The sequence below is a fragment of the Pleurodeles waltl genome, chromosome 7, assembly GCF_031143425.1.
Source record: "Pleurodeles waltl isolate 20211129_DDA chromosome 7, aPleWal1.hap1.20221129, whole genome shotgun sequence".
Taxonomy (NCBI): domain Eukaryota; kingdom Metazoa; phylum Chordata; class Amphibia; order Caudata; family Salamandridae; genus Pleurodeles; species Pleurodeles waltl.
In genome coordinates this window covers 1,186,817,104-1,186,832,330 of record NC_090446.1, presented here as the reverse complement: position 1 = coordinate 1,186,832,330, position 15,227 = coordinate 1,186,817,104, and the positions used below count along the sequence as shown (strand labels likewise).

At 44.5% G+C, this 15,227-nt stretch overlaps 1 protein-coding gene across 1 annotated transcript in view; it reads left to right on the top strand.

Annotated features, from left to right (window-relative positions):
• OGFOD3 (2-oxoglutarate and iron dependent oxygenase domain containing 3) overlaps positions 1-15,227 on the top strand; it is a 1,107,281-nt gene that overhangs the window by 892,748 nt on the left and 199,306 nt on the right. Inside the window, exon 8 of the mRNA XM_069200289.1 lies at positions 8,837-8,960. Within this exon, the coding sequence (XP_069056390.1) occupies positions 8,837-8,960 (124 nt within the window). The remainder of the gene's footprint in view (positions 1-8,836; positions 8,961-15,227) is intronic.

The following is a 15,227-nucleotide window of genomic DNA, read 5'->3' as shown; positions in this document are numbered from 1 at the left end:
AAAGGTTTGTTCCCAAATGATTCAATATATTGATCCTTGGGCACATATAGATATAAAAAAGAAGACAGGAAAGATTGAGGTCTGGGTTATTTTTAGGTGAGGATAAAAACAGCTCATAATAGCCCATTTGTTGGTGGTTGTGAAAAAAATAATCTAGCTATGCTAATGGTGTCCTCTAATTGAAATATTGGCTCATCCAGATATCATGATATTACGGCCTATTGTATAAAATGCTGACGAGAGGTCAAGGAGGAAGAACGTTTTTTGTATGTCATCGAGGACTGTGGCCACTGCAAGTTCTGTATTACGATCTGGGCAGAAGTATGCTTGTTGGGAGTACAGCAGTTTGTTCTGTTCGACAGATTCTCGTATTGGAGAAATTTAAGTATTTTGAACAGCTTGGATAAGTAGGGAGAAACAGATATTGAATGAAAATTGCTTTAATCTCAATTAGTTGTAATGTGTGACATGCCTCTACAAATCAAATAATGTGTAGATGTATATCTATCTGGGATTGATACCAGGGCCCTATCTTTCTTTCTCCTTTCATTTCAGATTGTTAGACAGATGGCTCATGCCCTAAGTAGACCTGCTTATTCAGCATACTCTAGGATTGTCCTGGCAAACACCTCTTAGCATAAGGCAAATAAATGTGGAGTTAGACTTGTATCTGATAGAGATTTCTAGTTGCATATTCCTTACCTTATAATTTCCCCCAGGTGTCAGACTGGATTCAGAGACTTTTCCGCAAGCAGTGCCCCGGTGAGCTGGCAGGTGGTGTTGGTCCACTCTGCATATGTTGTTGGCGTCCTGGTCCCGTGATGAGGTCACGGTTGTATATAGGGCACACCCCGGCGTACTGATGTCAATTCTTTTCTTTTCGCGTCAGCCTACGTGCAGATCCGGAGAAAGAGGTACCCCTAGTCATTGTTTGACTGACTGTGACACTTTTGTGGACTTCTTTTTGATGAGTTTTGGATGCTTTGAGGGATATCCCAGAAGACCTGTTTTAAACGCTGAAAATCCAGTCACCAAAGGATGTTGATGACAGGTCCACATCTCGTCTGTCTTTGGTGTCTGGAGTGCGACCACGACCGGAAGTCCTCCTCCAAGTGTCGGCCATAAACCCTAAGACTTTAAGGGAGCGGTCCCTAAAGCTTATGGTGGCCCGGCGCTCGACTCCGCATCACTCGTTCGAGAGAAAGGTCACAAGACCGCTCGCGGGGTCATCACCATTCCTTCTCGACCCATTCCCAGTCCTCAGGACACTTGGGTCACAAGACAAAGAAGTCGAAGAAGGACGAACATTCTTCAAGTTCGTCCCGTCGCTTGGACGATGTGATGTGGGAGAAGCATCAAATCTCTAGGCCTCTGTCTTCAGAGCCTGGGTCGGATCCATGCCACCCTGACTTTCCAGGAGCCGGAGCCTCTTCTGCCCAGTTGAAAGAGTTCTTTGAGGCCATGTGCCTCATCTTTGGTCAGACTGGCCCACCCTTGCCACCTTTGGGCCCAGGAGGGTTGGTGAGGGCCCCCTCTGGTTCATGCCGGCAGCTTTGGCCTCAGCTCTAGAGGGCACCTCGGGATCTACTCTCAGATCCGTACTGATGCCCGTCGTGCCAACGCGACCTTCCCCGGCGTCGGCACAGACGTTGGTTGGGCCCACAACTGACATCGATCCTATACTCATCCCAGACGACCTGGAGCCAGAACAGCGTCGCTTCATGCAGATTCCATTTTCCATGGACTCTACTGGGCCCAGGGAAGATCCTGACCCTTATTCCTATGGGTATTGATATGGGGAGAGTGTAAAAGGGTCGCTGGACCCTTTAGAATACCAGCTTGACCCTGACATGGACTGGGTTCATCATTTGAGGACATCTAGCTTTTCAGGGGATGTCCAACAATCTCTAATGGACATGCCCTTTGATGGCATCCTCCTCTTCGGAGACAAAGCGGACTCAACGCTTGAGCGTTTTAAGGACTCCCAGGCTACGGCTCGGTCCGTTGGCCTCGCAGCTGCCCCTCACCCCCCACAGTCTGCTTTTCGTCCCTTTCGTGTCAACAGATGGGGCACCCAGCCCCGTCCATTTCCACCCGGCCACCGACCTGCACATGCTTCAGTCTCTGCACGGCAGTGGATATGGGATCCTACATTCACGTGGATCATGGAACCAGTGGTCCACCCAATCCACCCCTGCCCCTCCACCTCCTCTAAGCCTTCCTAGCCTGTTGGAACATCCTGGAGTAGTTGGCGTCAGGATCCGCATCACCACCCCCACTGGGAATATATCACCACGGACATGTCGGTGTTGCAAATTGTCCAAAGGGGCTACTCCCTCCTCTTTGAGATTACCCCTCCGGCCATGCCACCATCTTAAGATCATCTGTCGGAGGATCATTTGGCGCTTCTCCGTGAGGAAGTGATGCCTCTCTTGGCAAAGGGAGCCATAGAGAAGGGTCCCTGTGCCAGAAGTAGGTTGTGGTTGTTATTCCCGCTACTTTCTGGTTCCCACAAAGGAAAAGGCCCTTTGCCCTATCTTCGATCGCTCAATCTTTTCTTCAAGAAGGAGAAGTTCAAAATGCTCACTCTAGCTCAGGTCCTGTCTGCCCTGGAGACTGGATGGTAGCGTTGGACTTGCAGGACGCCTATTTCCACATTCCCTCCCTTCTGGCCCACAAACATTGCTTGCGATTCGTGGTAGGTCACAAGCATTGTCAGTTCACCGTGCTCCCCTTCAGTCTTACCAGTGCCCTTTGGGTGTTCACGAAGGTGATGGTAGTGGTTGCAGCTCATCTGCATAGGTTAGGGGTTTCAGTCTTCCCCTAGCTTGATGACTGGCTGTTGAAGGCGAATTTGCCGCAGGCTGTCGTCTCCCATCTCCAGAATACGGCAAACCTCCTGCATTCACTGGGGTCCACTATAAATGTGCGTAAGTCACACTGGACTCCCTCTCAGATGCTCCCTTTCATCATAGCTGTTTTGGACACAGTGCAATTTCTGGCTTATCCTCCCGAAAAGCGAGTCCAGGATATTCAGGCTATGATTCAGATGTTTCAACCTCTATCCTGGATTTGGAGAGAATGAGTCTGAGGCTGCTGGGCCTCATGGCCTCCTCATCCTGCTGGATGAACATGCCAGATGGCATATGCGGGCTCTGCAGTGGGACCTGAAGTTCCAGTGGGCACAGCATTGGGGGAACCGCTCCGATATAGTCCAGATCTCAGAGGGGGCTGCACTAGATCTGCAGTGGTGGCTATCGAATCCAGATTGGGTCAGTGGCAGATCTCTCTCCCTTTCCAAACCAGATCTCACAGTAGTGACAGATACGTCACTCCTGGAATGGGGCTGCCACATGGGAGAGGCGGAGATCAGGGACCTCTGGTCTCTGACGGAGTCTGTGCTCCACATCAAAGTTTTGGAGGTCCGGGTGATCCGACTTGCATTGAAAGTATTCCTTCCCTTTCTCAAAGGGAAAGTGGTGCAGGTGTTCACTGACAACACCACCACCATGTAGTACTGCAACAAGCAGGACAGAGTTGGGTCGTGGACCCTCTGTCAAGAGGCTCTTCACCTCTGGACATGGCTGGAACGCCACTGCATTTCCCTGGTGGGCTCTCTGAACACCAAAGCAGACGATCTCAGCCATCATTATATAGTCGATCACGAATGGCGTCTCCATCTGGACATTGTGCAAGGTTTCTTTCAGCAGTGGGGAGAGACTTGGTTAGATCTGTTCGCCTCTGCAGAGAACACACAATGTCAGCTGTTTCCACGTTAGAGTTTCCAAGGCGGTACACAGTCGGCAACGCTTTTCGTCTCGAGTGGAGCTCAGGCCTCCTTTAGGCCTTCCTGACAATACCACTTTGGCCCAGAGTTCTGAAGAAGATCAGGCACGACCGGGCCCAAGTAATCCTGGTAGCTCTGGACTGGGAACACAGAGTATGGTATCCCAGCAGCAGGGGACAGTCCTTCACCTGAACCTGTCCAGTCTCCGTCTCCTTGTGTGGAGATTGAGCAGCGGAAGTTGACAGCTTTCGACCCTCCTCCTGAAGTCTGTGATGTTATCTTAGCAGCCAGGTGTCACTCCACCAAAACTGTATACGCCTGTCATTGGCAAAAATATGTGGCATGGTGTATCAACAAATCTGTTGATCCCCTTTCTGCATCTCGAGGGTTGTCCTTTTCATTCTGTCTCTTGCCCAGCAGGCACCCTCAATGGTTATTTGTCTGCCATCTCTGCCTTTTTAAAACTGCCAAACCAACCTTCTCTGTTCGAATGTCCCTTGGGAGGTTTCTTAAAAGACTACCTCCTATCCTGTTCATAATGCCCCAGTGGAATTTAAACTTGGTCCTCACATATCTCATGTGTTCCTTTCATGCTGCTCCACAACTGTCTCCTGCAGCTCTTGACTCTTAAAACTGCCTTCTTAATTGCAGTCATCTCTGCTTGCACAGTGAGTGAGCTCCAGGCTTTCTCTTCAAAGCCACTATTTCTATCTGTCCATGCTGACAAAGTGGTGCTTCGTACTGAGGCTTCCTTCCTTCCCAAAGTGGTGGCACGCTTTTATGTAGGCCATTCAATCACCTTGCCTACTTGTTACGCACCCCCACATCCCTCTCATGAGGAGGAGAGACTCCATCCCCTGGATCCAAAAAGAGCATTGGCCTTTTACCACAATCATACCAAAGATTTCTGAGTGGACAATCAACTCTTTGTAGGTTATGTGGAGGTCTGTAGAGTTGCTATGATATAGATGTTTGCAAACTGTAGTAGTCCATTGGAAACTGCTAGCTTCGCTGCTTGCTTTGACCACAATGGAGGCTTTAGCCTCAAATCTTGGTCAAAGCTTCTTCCATATATCCATCTCTGCCCCCCCCAGGCAGTGCTGAATTTGAGCCAATGGCTGGCTGTGGGACCCACCGGCACTTATTTTTGGTGAGTGGCACTTATTTATCTCCATCAGACTTTGACCCCAGAACAAGAGAGAGAAAAACACAAAAGAGGGAAAGATAGAGAAGAAAGACGGAAGAACAATGACACAGGGAGAAAGCAAGGTGAAAAAGAACCTACAAAAAATAAATAAAAAGAAGGTGAGTGTCTGAGGATGTATTAAAGAGATAAGAGTTGTTTAAGACTACACAGCCTTGGTATTTGGCTACCCCAGTATTTGTACAACTGAAAACTAAAACTTTGGGCTCCGGCCCGTATTGTTTTACAAATTAAGCATTGCTGTGAGCTTTACCCTCACACATCAGTATGAAACTTGTGGATGCCATTGATCCATTTAAGCAGTCATTTTGCACTTAAGCTTGGTCATGGTTGTCTCTATATCCAGGTGAATGGGCATTGATGTTATCACCAAGTGTCTTTCTTTGAAGAGTGATTCAGGCTTCTTGGAAGATGTCCTGACCTGGCAGTGTGCTGGATTTTAGAAAGCTAAAAGCTGTTCATAAATAAACAGGTAGCTTCCTCTAATGTTTCAAGCAGAGCCACCCATTGGGCTTGCTTGATTCCACTGCAAAGAAGATGTTCTAACAATATCACAGGATCATGGGCTACAGAAGATATAGTTCTCTAGGACCCATCACACAACATAGTAAAAACATTCGCTCCATTAGCCTCCCCACTTAAGGGAAGGGCTGCCAGTAGGGGTGGGCAACAGATGCAGCAGAGATGTTTGTCTTTGATTCCCACAATGCAAAACCTTCTTAGAATGATCATCTCCCAATAGCACTACTCTTCGGCAAAAGTGAAAGGTGTTGGGGGTCCCTTCTGTGGTAGAGGAAGATTTGTTCTATCCAGTTAGTTCGTAAGATGATTGAATCTGGGTAGCCCCTTCCATTGTTGCTGATACTTCCACCACCCGTCCTTGCCACTTCCCTATCCCCCACACAACTATCTTGATCTGCAAGGTTCTGTCTATGATGGAGAAAGATACTGCAAACAAAGACTCCTGTACCAGTGAGAAGTGGTGTTTATTTTCTGGCCTTTTACCCTATGCTGCATCTTCTGCGGCACGCCAGTTAAAGTTCTAGTTAATGTTCTGGTCCTTTACAGTTTGGCATTAGCCCAGTGCCAATGCATCTGAACATGTTAACGTTCAGTTAATTAGGTTGGGACCGTTTCCTCTTCACAGGAGATTCTACAGAATGTGGACCTTGCCCTACTCTGTGAATACACTGCGAGGTTTAGTGTTGACATTATACCAGGCAAGCTATTATCCCTGGGTAGAAACCTTGTTTAGTCACTTCAGGTGAGACCTAGAGATAAAGGAAGCTGAAAGCAAGATGTGGGGATGGGCTGCCCTCATAGTAAGCAAGCGCTCTGGCCCCTGTTGTAATCTCTCGGTGGGCTTTTAACCACACCCATCTCATGCACGTCACTTTCATTGGTTTGTGGGCTTGCCTTTTAAAATTCCCTTGATTTAATTAAATTCAATTTAATTTAACATATAAGGCACCATGTTTTCCGTATGGTTTCTGGACTACTATTTTTTTTATTTCGTATGCAGTGTGATCTCGCTGGGCAGTAATCGAACACTTTGCATGACTACCAGTTTGCTTCTATTGTTTATCCATGCACTCCTTGCATAATTCAAGGTTTTACACAGCACGATTGCGCTTGTTTTTTTTGTTACTATGCAAAGGCGAAACCAGACCGGTTTTCTTGTTCTGATTAGTCTCCTTCACGCACATGGCATGGCACTTTAAATCGGCTCCCTTATTTGAAATTGTGTTACTTTTCATTTTTAGTTTGTGGCAAGAAGAGTCCAGTTAGAAGTTTACAACGCTAATAGTTCTAACTCGAGCAAATGCGAAACCCATTGCATTGCATTGCAAATGCTTGTTTTCCTTTTGGTGGCAGCCATCCTGTAAACAGTACTCAACATTTAAACTAAAAATGTGAGCGTGATCAGATAAGTGTAACCCTTACAGCAGGCACACGGAAGATGATCACAACCAGTCTTCACTGTGTGTTTGTTCCAGTGTTCACAATAGTTGAAAAAATAATGCACATAATTATCACAGACATCACATTGTTTAAAACTAGGGACCTTGTTAGCCATAGGTGAAAAAGGTAGATCTGTAGTCATGACTACTAAGAGCTGCTTGCTTTTCCATGCCAGGAATCTTTTCTCTCTGCGCACGCCCTACTGTCTTTCACTCTGAAAAACACTTTTGCTCCTTTGTTTCACAAGACTAGTTTTATGGAAAACTACTTGCAAAATGTTTCCGAATGCTCACAGATCTACGGGTTTGTGGGAGTTCATTGCATTTTGCTAGGCCACTCCCCTGTTATATTTCTGTCACTGAACCTAAATTTAGGACTCTGGAACATCCACCACACAGGCATATGTTGAAAATGTTCTCCATTTGGTAATGAATGTCTAGGTAGGCATTCACTTCATATAAGGAGCCATTGTTTTGTTTATTTTTTTTTGTTACTTGTTTACTGAAGGTATTAAAAATTCAGGCAAGTTGGATCGGCGAGCTAAGCTTTCTATGCTGACAGATGAACTAATCTTCTGGCCAAACCTGAATTTAGTCAAATCTAAAAAAAAGTCTTAATTCATTCCAAAGTCAATAAATTGAGAAACGTTTAATTGCGTAGTGCCATTACGTTTTTTTTATTCAGCACTGCGTGCCCACTCCTTCTGAAGACTTCGCCCAATATTCAGTGAATTGGTGCAGGCGACAACCTGGAAATAAAGCCCCTATGCAATGATCAACTAACAGAATACGAAGCCTGCAGTACCAGCGATGTGCTCTTCAAATGGGTTTTGCCGTCATCATTCCAGGGACAGCTTAAGGAATTTGGGTGCCAAGGGCCAAATGCATGTGGGGGACCCTGTTCCAAACAGTTTTGAATATATCACCCGATTTCAGCTTTTTCATGTCGTATTTGGGGAGGTCACTGGCAGTGCACAGGCACACTTGTCTAAATGTGTTTACCTATAATAGCCAGAGATTGTGAAGTGTGTTTTTCAATAATGCAACAGAGCAGCAGCTCACTAATATTACTACCAAATAATCTATGTTTCACTCTCCCATTTCTCATATGTTATGATCTGAAAAGAGGTTTTTTATTAATGTTGCATGAAACATAAACACATTTCTCTGCAAACTATCTGTAATAGACTCACACATCACCCACATTGAAATAAATGAAAGGAAACGGTATTTAAACAATCTATTGAAGAATTATTCAATGTCGTCAGGGCAATACTCTCTGCAGAACTGAGCAGGCTCTATCAGGAGGCTGCCTGAAAGGATGGGGCCCTAGGCCAGAGCCCATTTTCCACGTCTAAAAACGTTTCTGCATCATTACTGTTGCAATTGATTTGATAAAAGAAGTGAATGGAGACGTTTGTCCCCAAGGGCAATATTGTGGGCAAGGCAGAGAAGGCCCCAGGTTTAAAATACACGCCTTAAAAAACTGCTGATCAAAGCACTGACAAGTTTAGAGTGTTCCATATAGTCAAAAACGTAGGTCAATATTAATGTAATTACTTGTAACATACATTAGGAATTGTAGCAATAGGAGAAAACGAAACACAAAAACACTGCATTTATGATCACAATTTATGACCTACTAATACAAATCCCCTTATTTGCTCTACAACGAGTGAGTTGCGAATAGAGTTATTTCTTGTACGACTTTGTCTTTAACATCCCTCTTCTTAATTCTGAGTAAGCCCCTGCTGTTCAGAGAGAAAGTATTGCATTTTACGAAAAGTGTGAATAACAGACCTGCATGATGATTTAACTGACAACTTCATCTTTCAAGAATTCTAATCTATTAGGCATAATTTTACGCTTTCATTTTGTTTGCAGGTCACCTATGGCTCATTTGATTACACATCTTTACTATACCTCTCAGACTATGCCAGAGATTTTGGCGGTGGACGATTTGTGTTTATGGATGAAGGTGCCAACAAGACAGTTGAACCCAGAGTTGGTAAGACTGACTTTTTTTGTATTTTCTTTTACTACCTAGTCGGGAAGTAGCCGGCAAGCAGAATGCAGAAACAAAAGCTACAACAGTCCACATGTCCCCACAAGTCCTTTTGGGGTACTCATTTAAGTTACTGTTGTTTGTCCCACTGCCCTGTTTGCTTGTCCTTTACTGTTGGTTGTCTATATGAGTCTTCATTTTAAGATGCAGGCCACCACTGATGATCCTGTTACAAGAGCTGCAAATCCTAGCCATTAAACAATACATCTAGCAAACTGTGAGTTTGAATATCCATCTTTTAAGAAGATCTGCAAAGTCCTTTCCCTCCTTCAACACTGTTGAGAATTGTTCACAGAGCTTCATAGAAGGCTTTGGTGTATATTTTGTCTTGGCATCTGTCCTTAGTGTAAAATTCTAAGCAGTGTAAGATCTTAGTCCATCTTCTCCTCTAGAACAGTATCTTTAGCTGTCATGGCAGAACCTACCAACCAAGTTAAACAACGGTAGGACAACTGTCAGTTCTTAGGAAAATTCTGATTGCATCATCCATAGGATAAAGACTTAGAAGTGGAAGGATGAATGTTTTTCATAATGTAACTTTTGTGACTGAAGATTTGCCTAAAATTATATCTCACTATTCGAGTAGGATTGGGTCCATTACTGCTGGATCAATGGAGAGTTTGGACAGGAAAATGTAATTGTTTGAAGAGACCTGCACTCATGCTGGGCTGTTGATTAGTTGATGAAAGATCAAACGTGCTCTCTTAGAAAATAATCAGGGAAAACTGGCAAATCTACCTTCCAGCTGTACTTCCTTCACCTTAGAGTCTGGATCCAAGTCTGTTTTTTCTTGGTCCTTCATGGTAATGTATTCTGGTCAGTTTAAAGAGGACAAAGGAGAAGCCCGATAATGATTCCTTTTCATTTGGTGTGTAGTGGTGATTGCCCAATTTATTGCCAAACCATTGTAATTTATATATGTATACAGAGAACATCTATACAAAATGGGGCAAAAACCCATCCCCTATATGTATGCTTTCCTACTGTGCCATTCACATTACAGATCATCCCAAATCACAGCATACATAGAGTGTGCAATGGGACAGCCCGTCTGCCATTGGCTATTTTAACAGTTTCACATGGCAGGGATTGGGTATTTGGCTTATGACGCATCATGAGTGACAACATTTTGCCTGCCCACAGTTGACTCTAACAAAGTAGCCCTGTACACGGTTTCCTTCTGGCCATACTTTTGGAAATACTTTGTGCTGCAATGTAAGGTGTTGCAGGTAAGTCCAGTCAATTAGGAACGTGCACAGCGATGATTAGTGGTGTCTCACTATTTCTCCCATGTGGGCGCTGCACTCACCGAAATATTTTCAGGGCACGCCCTACTGAGTTGTCTCTATTTTGCACATGCTCTTCTAATAGTGTCTCCTGAGGCATGCTCTGATCAGCAGTCACTCCTCTGCATATGACCTTTCAAGCAAGGAAGTGGATGCCTGTGCTGCTGCAATTGACTTACATAAGTCAGTTCTACTTGAATATGCAATAATTGATCTTTAGGGACCTGGCTGTACTTTTTAAATATATTATTTTAGACAACTTATTAAATATATTTACAAATATATATATATATATGTATGCATATATATATATATATATATATATATATATATATATATATATATATATATATATATATATATATATATATATATATATATATATATATATATAGGAAGATGAAGGATCACAAGAAAACAACAGCCAGCCAGGGCAAAAATCTGGACCCCAAAGGATGGAAGGAGTCACAAGAAAATGTAATATCCAAGAAAGAAGTGACTCAAACAGATGATCTCACCAAAGAACAAAAATATATTTCTACCACAACGTTTCAGCTTCCGCCTTCCTCAGGTAGTGCAAGATGGTTTGCTCAGTGGCTGCACAGCTGATACTGCTAGATTTTCAAAAAGCATCATGGGTGAAGTTTCCAATTGGAATGTGGAATCAGTGCAGTCCTGAGAACTCTTCAGATATGCAGAAATCAAGTGGTATTGTCGTATATATCTGATAGAGATTTCTAGCTGCAGATTCCTTACCTTAGAATTCCCTGGTGTCAGCTTCAAATTCAGATTATTTTCTCCTGAGCAGTACCAGGCGCGTGCCGTCGGGTGGTGTTGTTCGGACCTGTGTGTGTCGTCCGGCTCTGCGTGTATCGTCCGGCTCCGCATGGCGTCGTCAGCGTCATTGGAGCCATCTGTGACGTTCACGGTCTTCTATATAGGCACCACCCCGGTGCACCTAAGTTATTTTTCTTCCGCACCGGTTAAGCGCAGGTCCAGATAGAGCTACCCTTTTTTCCACATTTTGTTGAAGACTTTTTCGATTGTCTGTGCGAATGACTTCAAGGAAGACTGGATTCAAACCGTGTGGCGCATGTCATCGTGCAATTTCAGTCACTGATGCGCACTAAGTTTGTCTCTAGTGCCTCAAGAAGGACCACTATGGAAAGCCGTGCTCCGACTGTCGGGCCATGGCTCCGAAGGCCTTGAGAGAGATCTTTCTCAAACTTCTAGCGGCCCGGCAGTCATCTTCGGTTGGCGCGACTCCGAGGAGATCACGGTCCCTCTCTAGGAGGAGGTCGCTGCACCGCTCCAGGTGCACCAAGTCATCTTGCTCGCATTGGAGGTCATCAGGGCATTCAGATAAGAGGCACAAAAAGAAGAAGAAGTCCAAGTGGACTTCGACTTCACCACGCACGTCTGCCGACGAGGCATCCAGTGAACGTCAACTCCGTGTCTTCCCCCTATCCAGGGACCAGAGCGACCCCTGCTCAAATTAGGGAATTTTACGAGGCTATGTGCCTTGTTTTTTAGCAGGATGCACCCTCGGGTGGGTCTTCAGGCCCTGCAGGGTCAGCAGGGGCCCCATAGGATACGATGTCGGCAGTTTTGGCACCATTGGGGACCCCAGGATCCAATAGTATATCCGGACCTGCGCCGGGTTCTCACAGTCGACCTCCCCCAGCGCCGGGCCCGATGCCGACGCTCCCTCCAACACCAGCGTCCACTGATGGTGGTAGTCCCATCCTCATTCCGGATGTTATGGAGCCGGAACGTCGTCGTACGATGCCGAATCCGACTTGGACTGTGCCGATTAGGCCTAGATAATTGCCTGAGGCTTATTTGGAACAGCCAGGCAGAAGTGAGGAGTGGGAGGGGTTTGAGGACCCTTTGGAATATGGATTGGAGCATGAGGACTGGTATGAGGATCCAGGAGAAGTCAGTGGACTGGATACTTCTCCATATACTGGCATGCTTTCTCCTCCCACTGTGGCTACTGAGGTCTTGGACCTAGAGTTGCCTACGGTGCCAGTCAGGACTAATCGCCTGACAGAGGTGCTTCAGCCCGGGGTTGCTACATCGAAGCCGATGTTACCCTTCAATGAAGCCCTCACAGATCTCCTTCTGGGAACGTGGGCCAAACCCAGCACAGGGGCTCGTGTGAATAGGGCAATTGGCCGCCGCCATAGATCATCTCCATCTGACCCTAGTTTCCTCACCCAACACCCCACCCCGGAGAGCTTGGTGGCCCAAGCTTCTACTTCCCGTGGTGCCTTCCCTTCCGCTCCCCCAGATAGGGAATCCAAGAGGCTGGACCAACTTGGAAAGAAGTTGTTTTCTTCCTCCAGCCTGGCATTGAGGTCGGTAAACACCTCTTGCCTATTGTAAATGATGGAGACCTAGGCACTCAATAGTGTGTCAGTTTCGTATAGAAAAAATCCTGGCGGACTATGCAGATAAATTAAATGCTTAATAGGACATTCACTGGAAATCCGAAAATAGACACAATCCAATATGCATCATGTTGATTGTTGAATCCATCCTTTATTGTAACACTGAAACAGCCAACACGTGTTTCGTCATAGGAGTGGGTACTCCCCGTGACTTTCTCAAGGCTGGAAAAATAACAAAACATATAATATATAGATATGTAACAGAAGAAAATACAATGCATTCATTACATACATTATGTTATTAAAATTAATTCACATGCCTAAAGAACATATCAAACCCAAGGGCAATTATCAACCCTGCATTGTTGTACAATCAAAATCTAAGCAGAGAATGCTAATAAATGTATTAAAGAACAAATAATTACTTTATAAATCACTACCGTCACAGCCCCGTATGACGAACGAGAAGGGAAAAGGCCAAGGCACCACCCACACATATCCAATTACTACTACACTAATATACTTCAATTGAAAACATAATATATGAGATCAAAGCTCAGTCGAGCATTTCAGATCAGGATGCTCCTAATAAACAGGGAGCAAATTCTTCTTTTTTAGCCGAAGTACAGAGAATCAGGGAAGGACAGAGAGAAACAAACAGACGTATAGAAGACCTCGCAAAACAAGGAGAAGCAAGAGAGGGGGGACAAAAAGAAACCAAAGTAGGGGTTCAAACAAGATCTTGGAACAGGCGAAAATAAGTGATGATAACAGTGGATCTATTACCATTGTTAATTTATCCAATTTTGAACTTTCCAAACATGCTAATACATTACTTACTAAGGGATTGGGTTTCTGCCCGGTTAGTTCCGGGGATTTTCAAAAAATCAAAATTAACTTCTTTAAATATGTGAGGAGACTCAAACTTAAGAAGTTCTTCAGTACTTGTAGCAACATTTCGGACAGGGACATCCTTTCTGCTGTTAATAAAGATTATCACTCTCTTTCCATTCGGGATATACAGGATACAGCGATATTGCTATCCATTACTGATTATGAACAGGATCCTACGGCAGTTACTAAGATCTTGGAAGATTTGGATGTGGTGCCAGAGACTAGAGCTAGTGGCCTGAAATCGAAATCGAGATGGACACCTGCTCTCAGTGGGGGCAATAGCGTGGATACCTTTTTCAAACTGGTGTGGCAGGATATTTTAAAGGCTGAGAGCAAAAATAAGGCTCACTATCGAAAGCAGCATAACAATCTGACTCCGAGTGAACTGGAGTGCCTTAAAAGCTTACAGGCCTGTACAGACATTACCATTAGGGAAGCTGATAAGGGCGGTAATATTGTAATTATGAACACCCATGATTACAATTTAGAGATATCCAGACAATTGGAGGATCAAGCCTGTTATGAGCGAATTCAGCACAACCCTATACCAGCTCTTTCTAATAAGGTCAATAAGTTTTTAAAATCTTGCTTTGACCAACGGCTACTGAGGGAAGATGAGTACTTATATTTGCAGGTTTTTAGACCGCGATTTCCCTGTCTATATACGTTACCCAAAATTCACAAAGATGCTTGCTCACCTCCTGGCAGACCTATTGTATCTGGAATGGGGGGCCCGACGGAGAGGTTGTCTGAGTATGTTGATATATTCTTACAGCCCTTTGTTAACAATCTCCCCTCATACACTAAGGATACCAAACATATTCTTGGTATACTTAGCGATATTACTTGGGAGCAGGGCATGACATTTGTGACGTTAGATGTTACCTCACTTTATACCAGCATTGATCATGATTTAGGGATGACTGCTTTACGACACTTTTTATACAGCCAATCGGCCAGTCTATATGGACACACCACTATGGTGCTAGACATGATTAGACTGATACTAGACAATAACTTTTTTCTTTTTCAAAACAAATGGTTTCGTCAAAAGAGGGGTGTAGCCATGGGATCTCGCTTCTCCCCAGCATATGCAAACCTATTTATGGGGTTTCTTGAACACAAACTGATATGGGGTCCGGAAGCACATACATGAAACTCGCATATACTGTTCTGGGGTCGTTACATCGACGACTGTCTTATGATTTGGACTGGTGACACTAACCTATTGAATGAGTTTGTTGAATTTTTGAACTCCAACCATTTTAACATACGGTTCACCTGGGAATATAGCAACACTAAAATTACATTTCCTGATGTGGAACTGTTCATTCGTCAGGATAAAATTGAGAGTCGCCTACATAGGAAAAGTACAGCGTGCAATTCAATTTTACACGCTAGTAGTGCACATCCTCGACATCAAATCTTGTCTATTCCCTATGGGGAAATGATACGTGCTAGAAGAAACTGTAGTGTGGAAGCAGACTTCATTAAAAATGTTCATGATATGTCAGCTAGATTTGAATCACGGGGGTATCCTGTTGGGGTTCTGGAGAAAGCATGTAGAAAAATTAGATGTGTATCCAGGACTGATACCCTAAAACACAAAAACAAAACATCAGACAAACACATTAGGT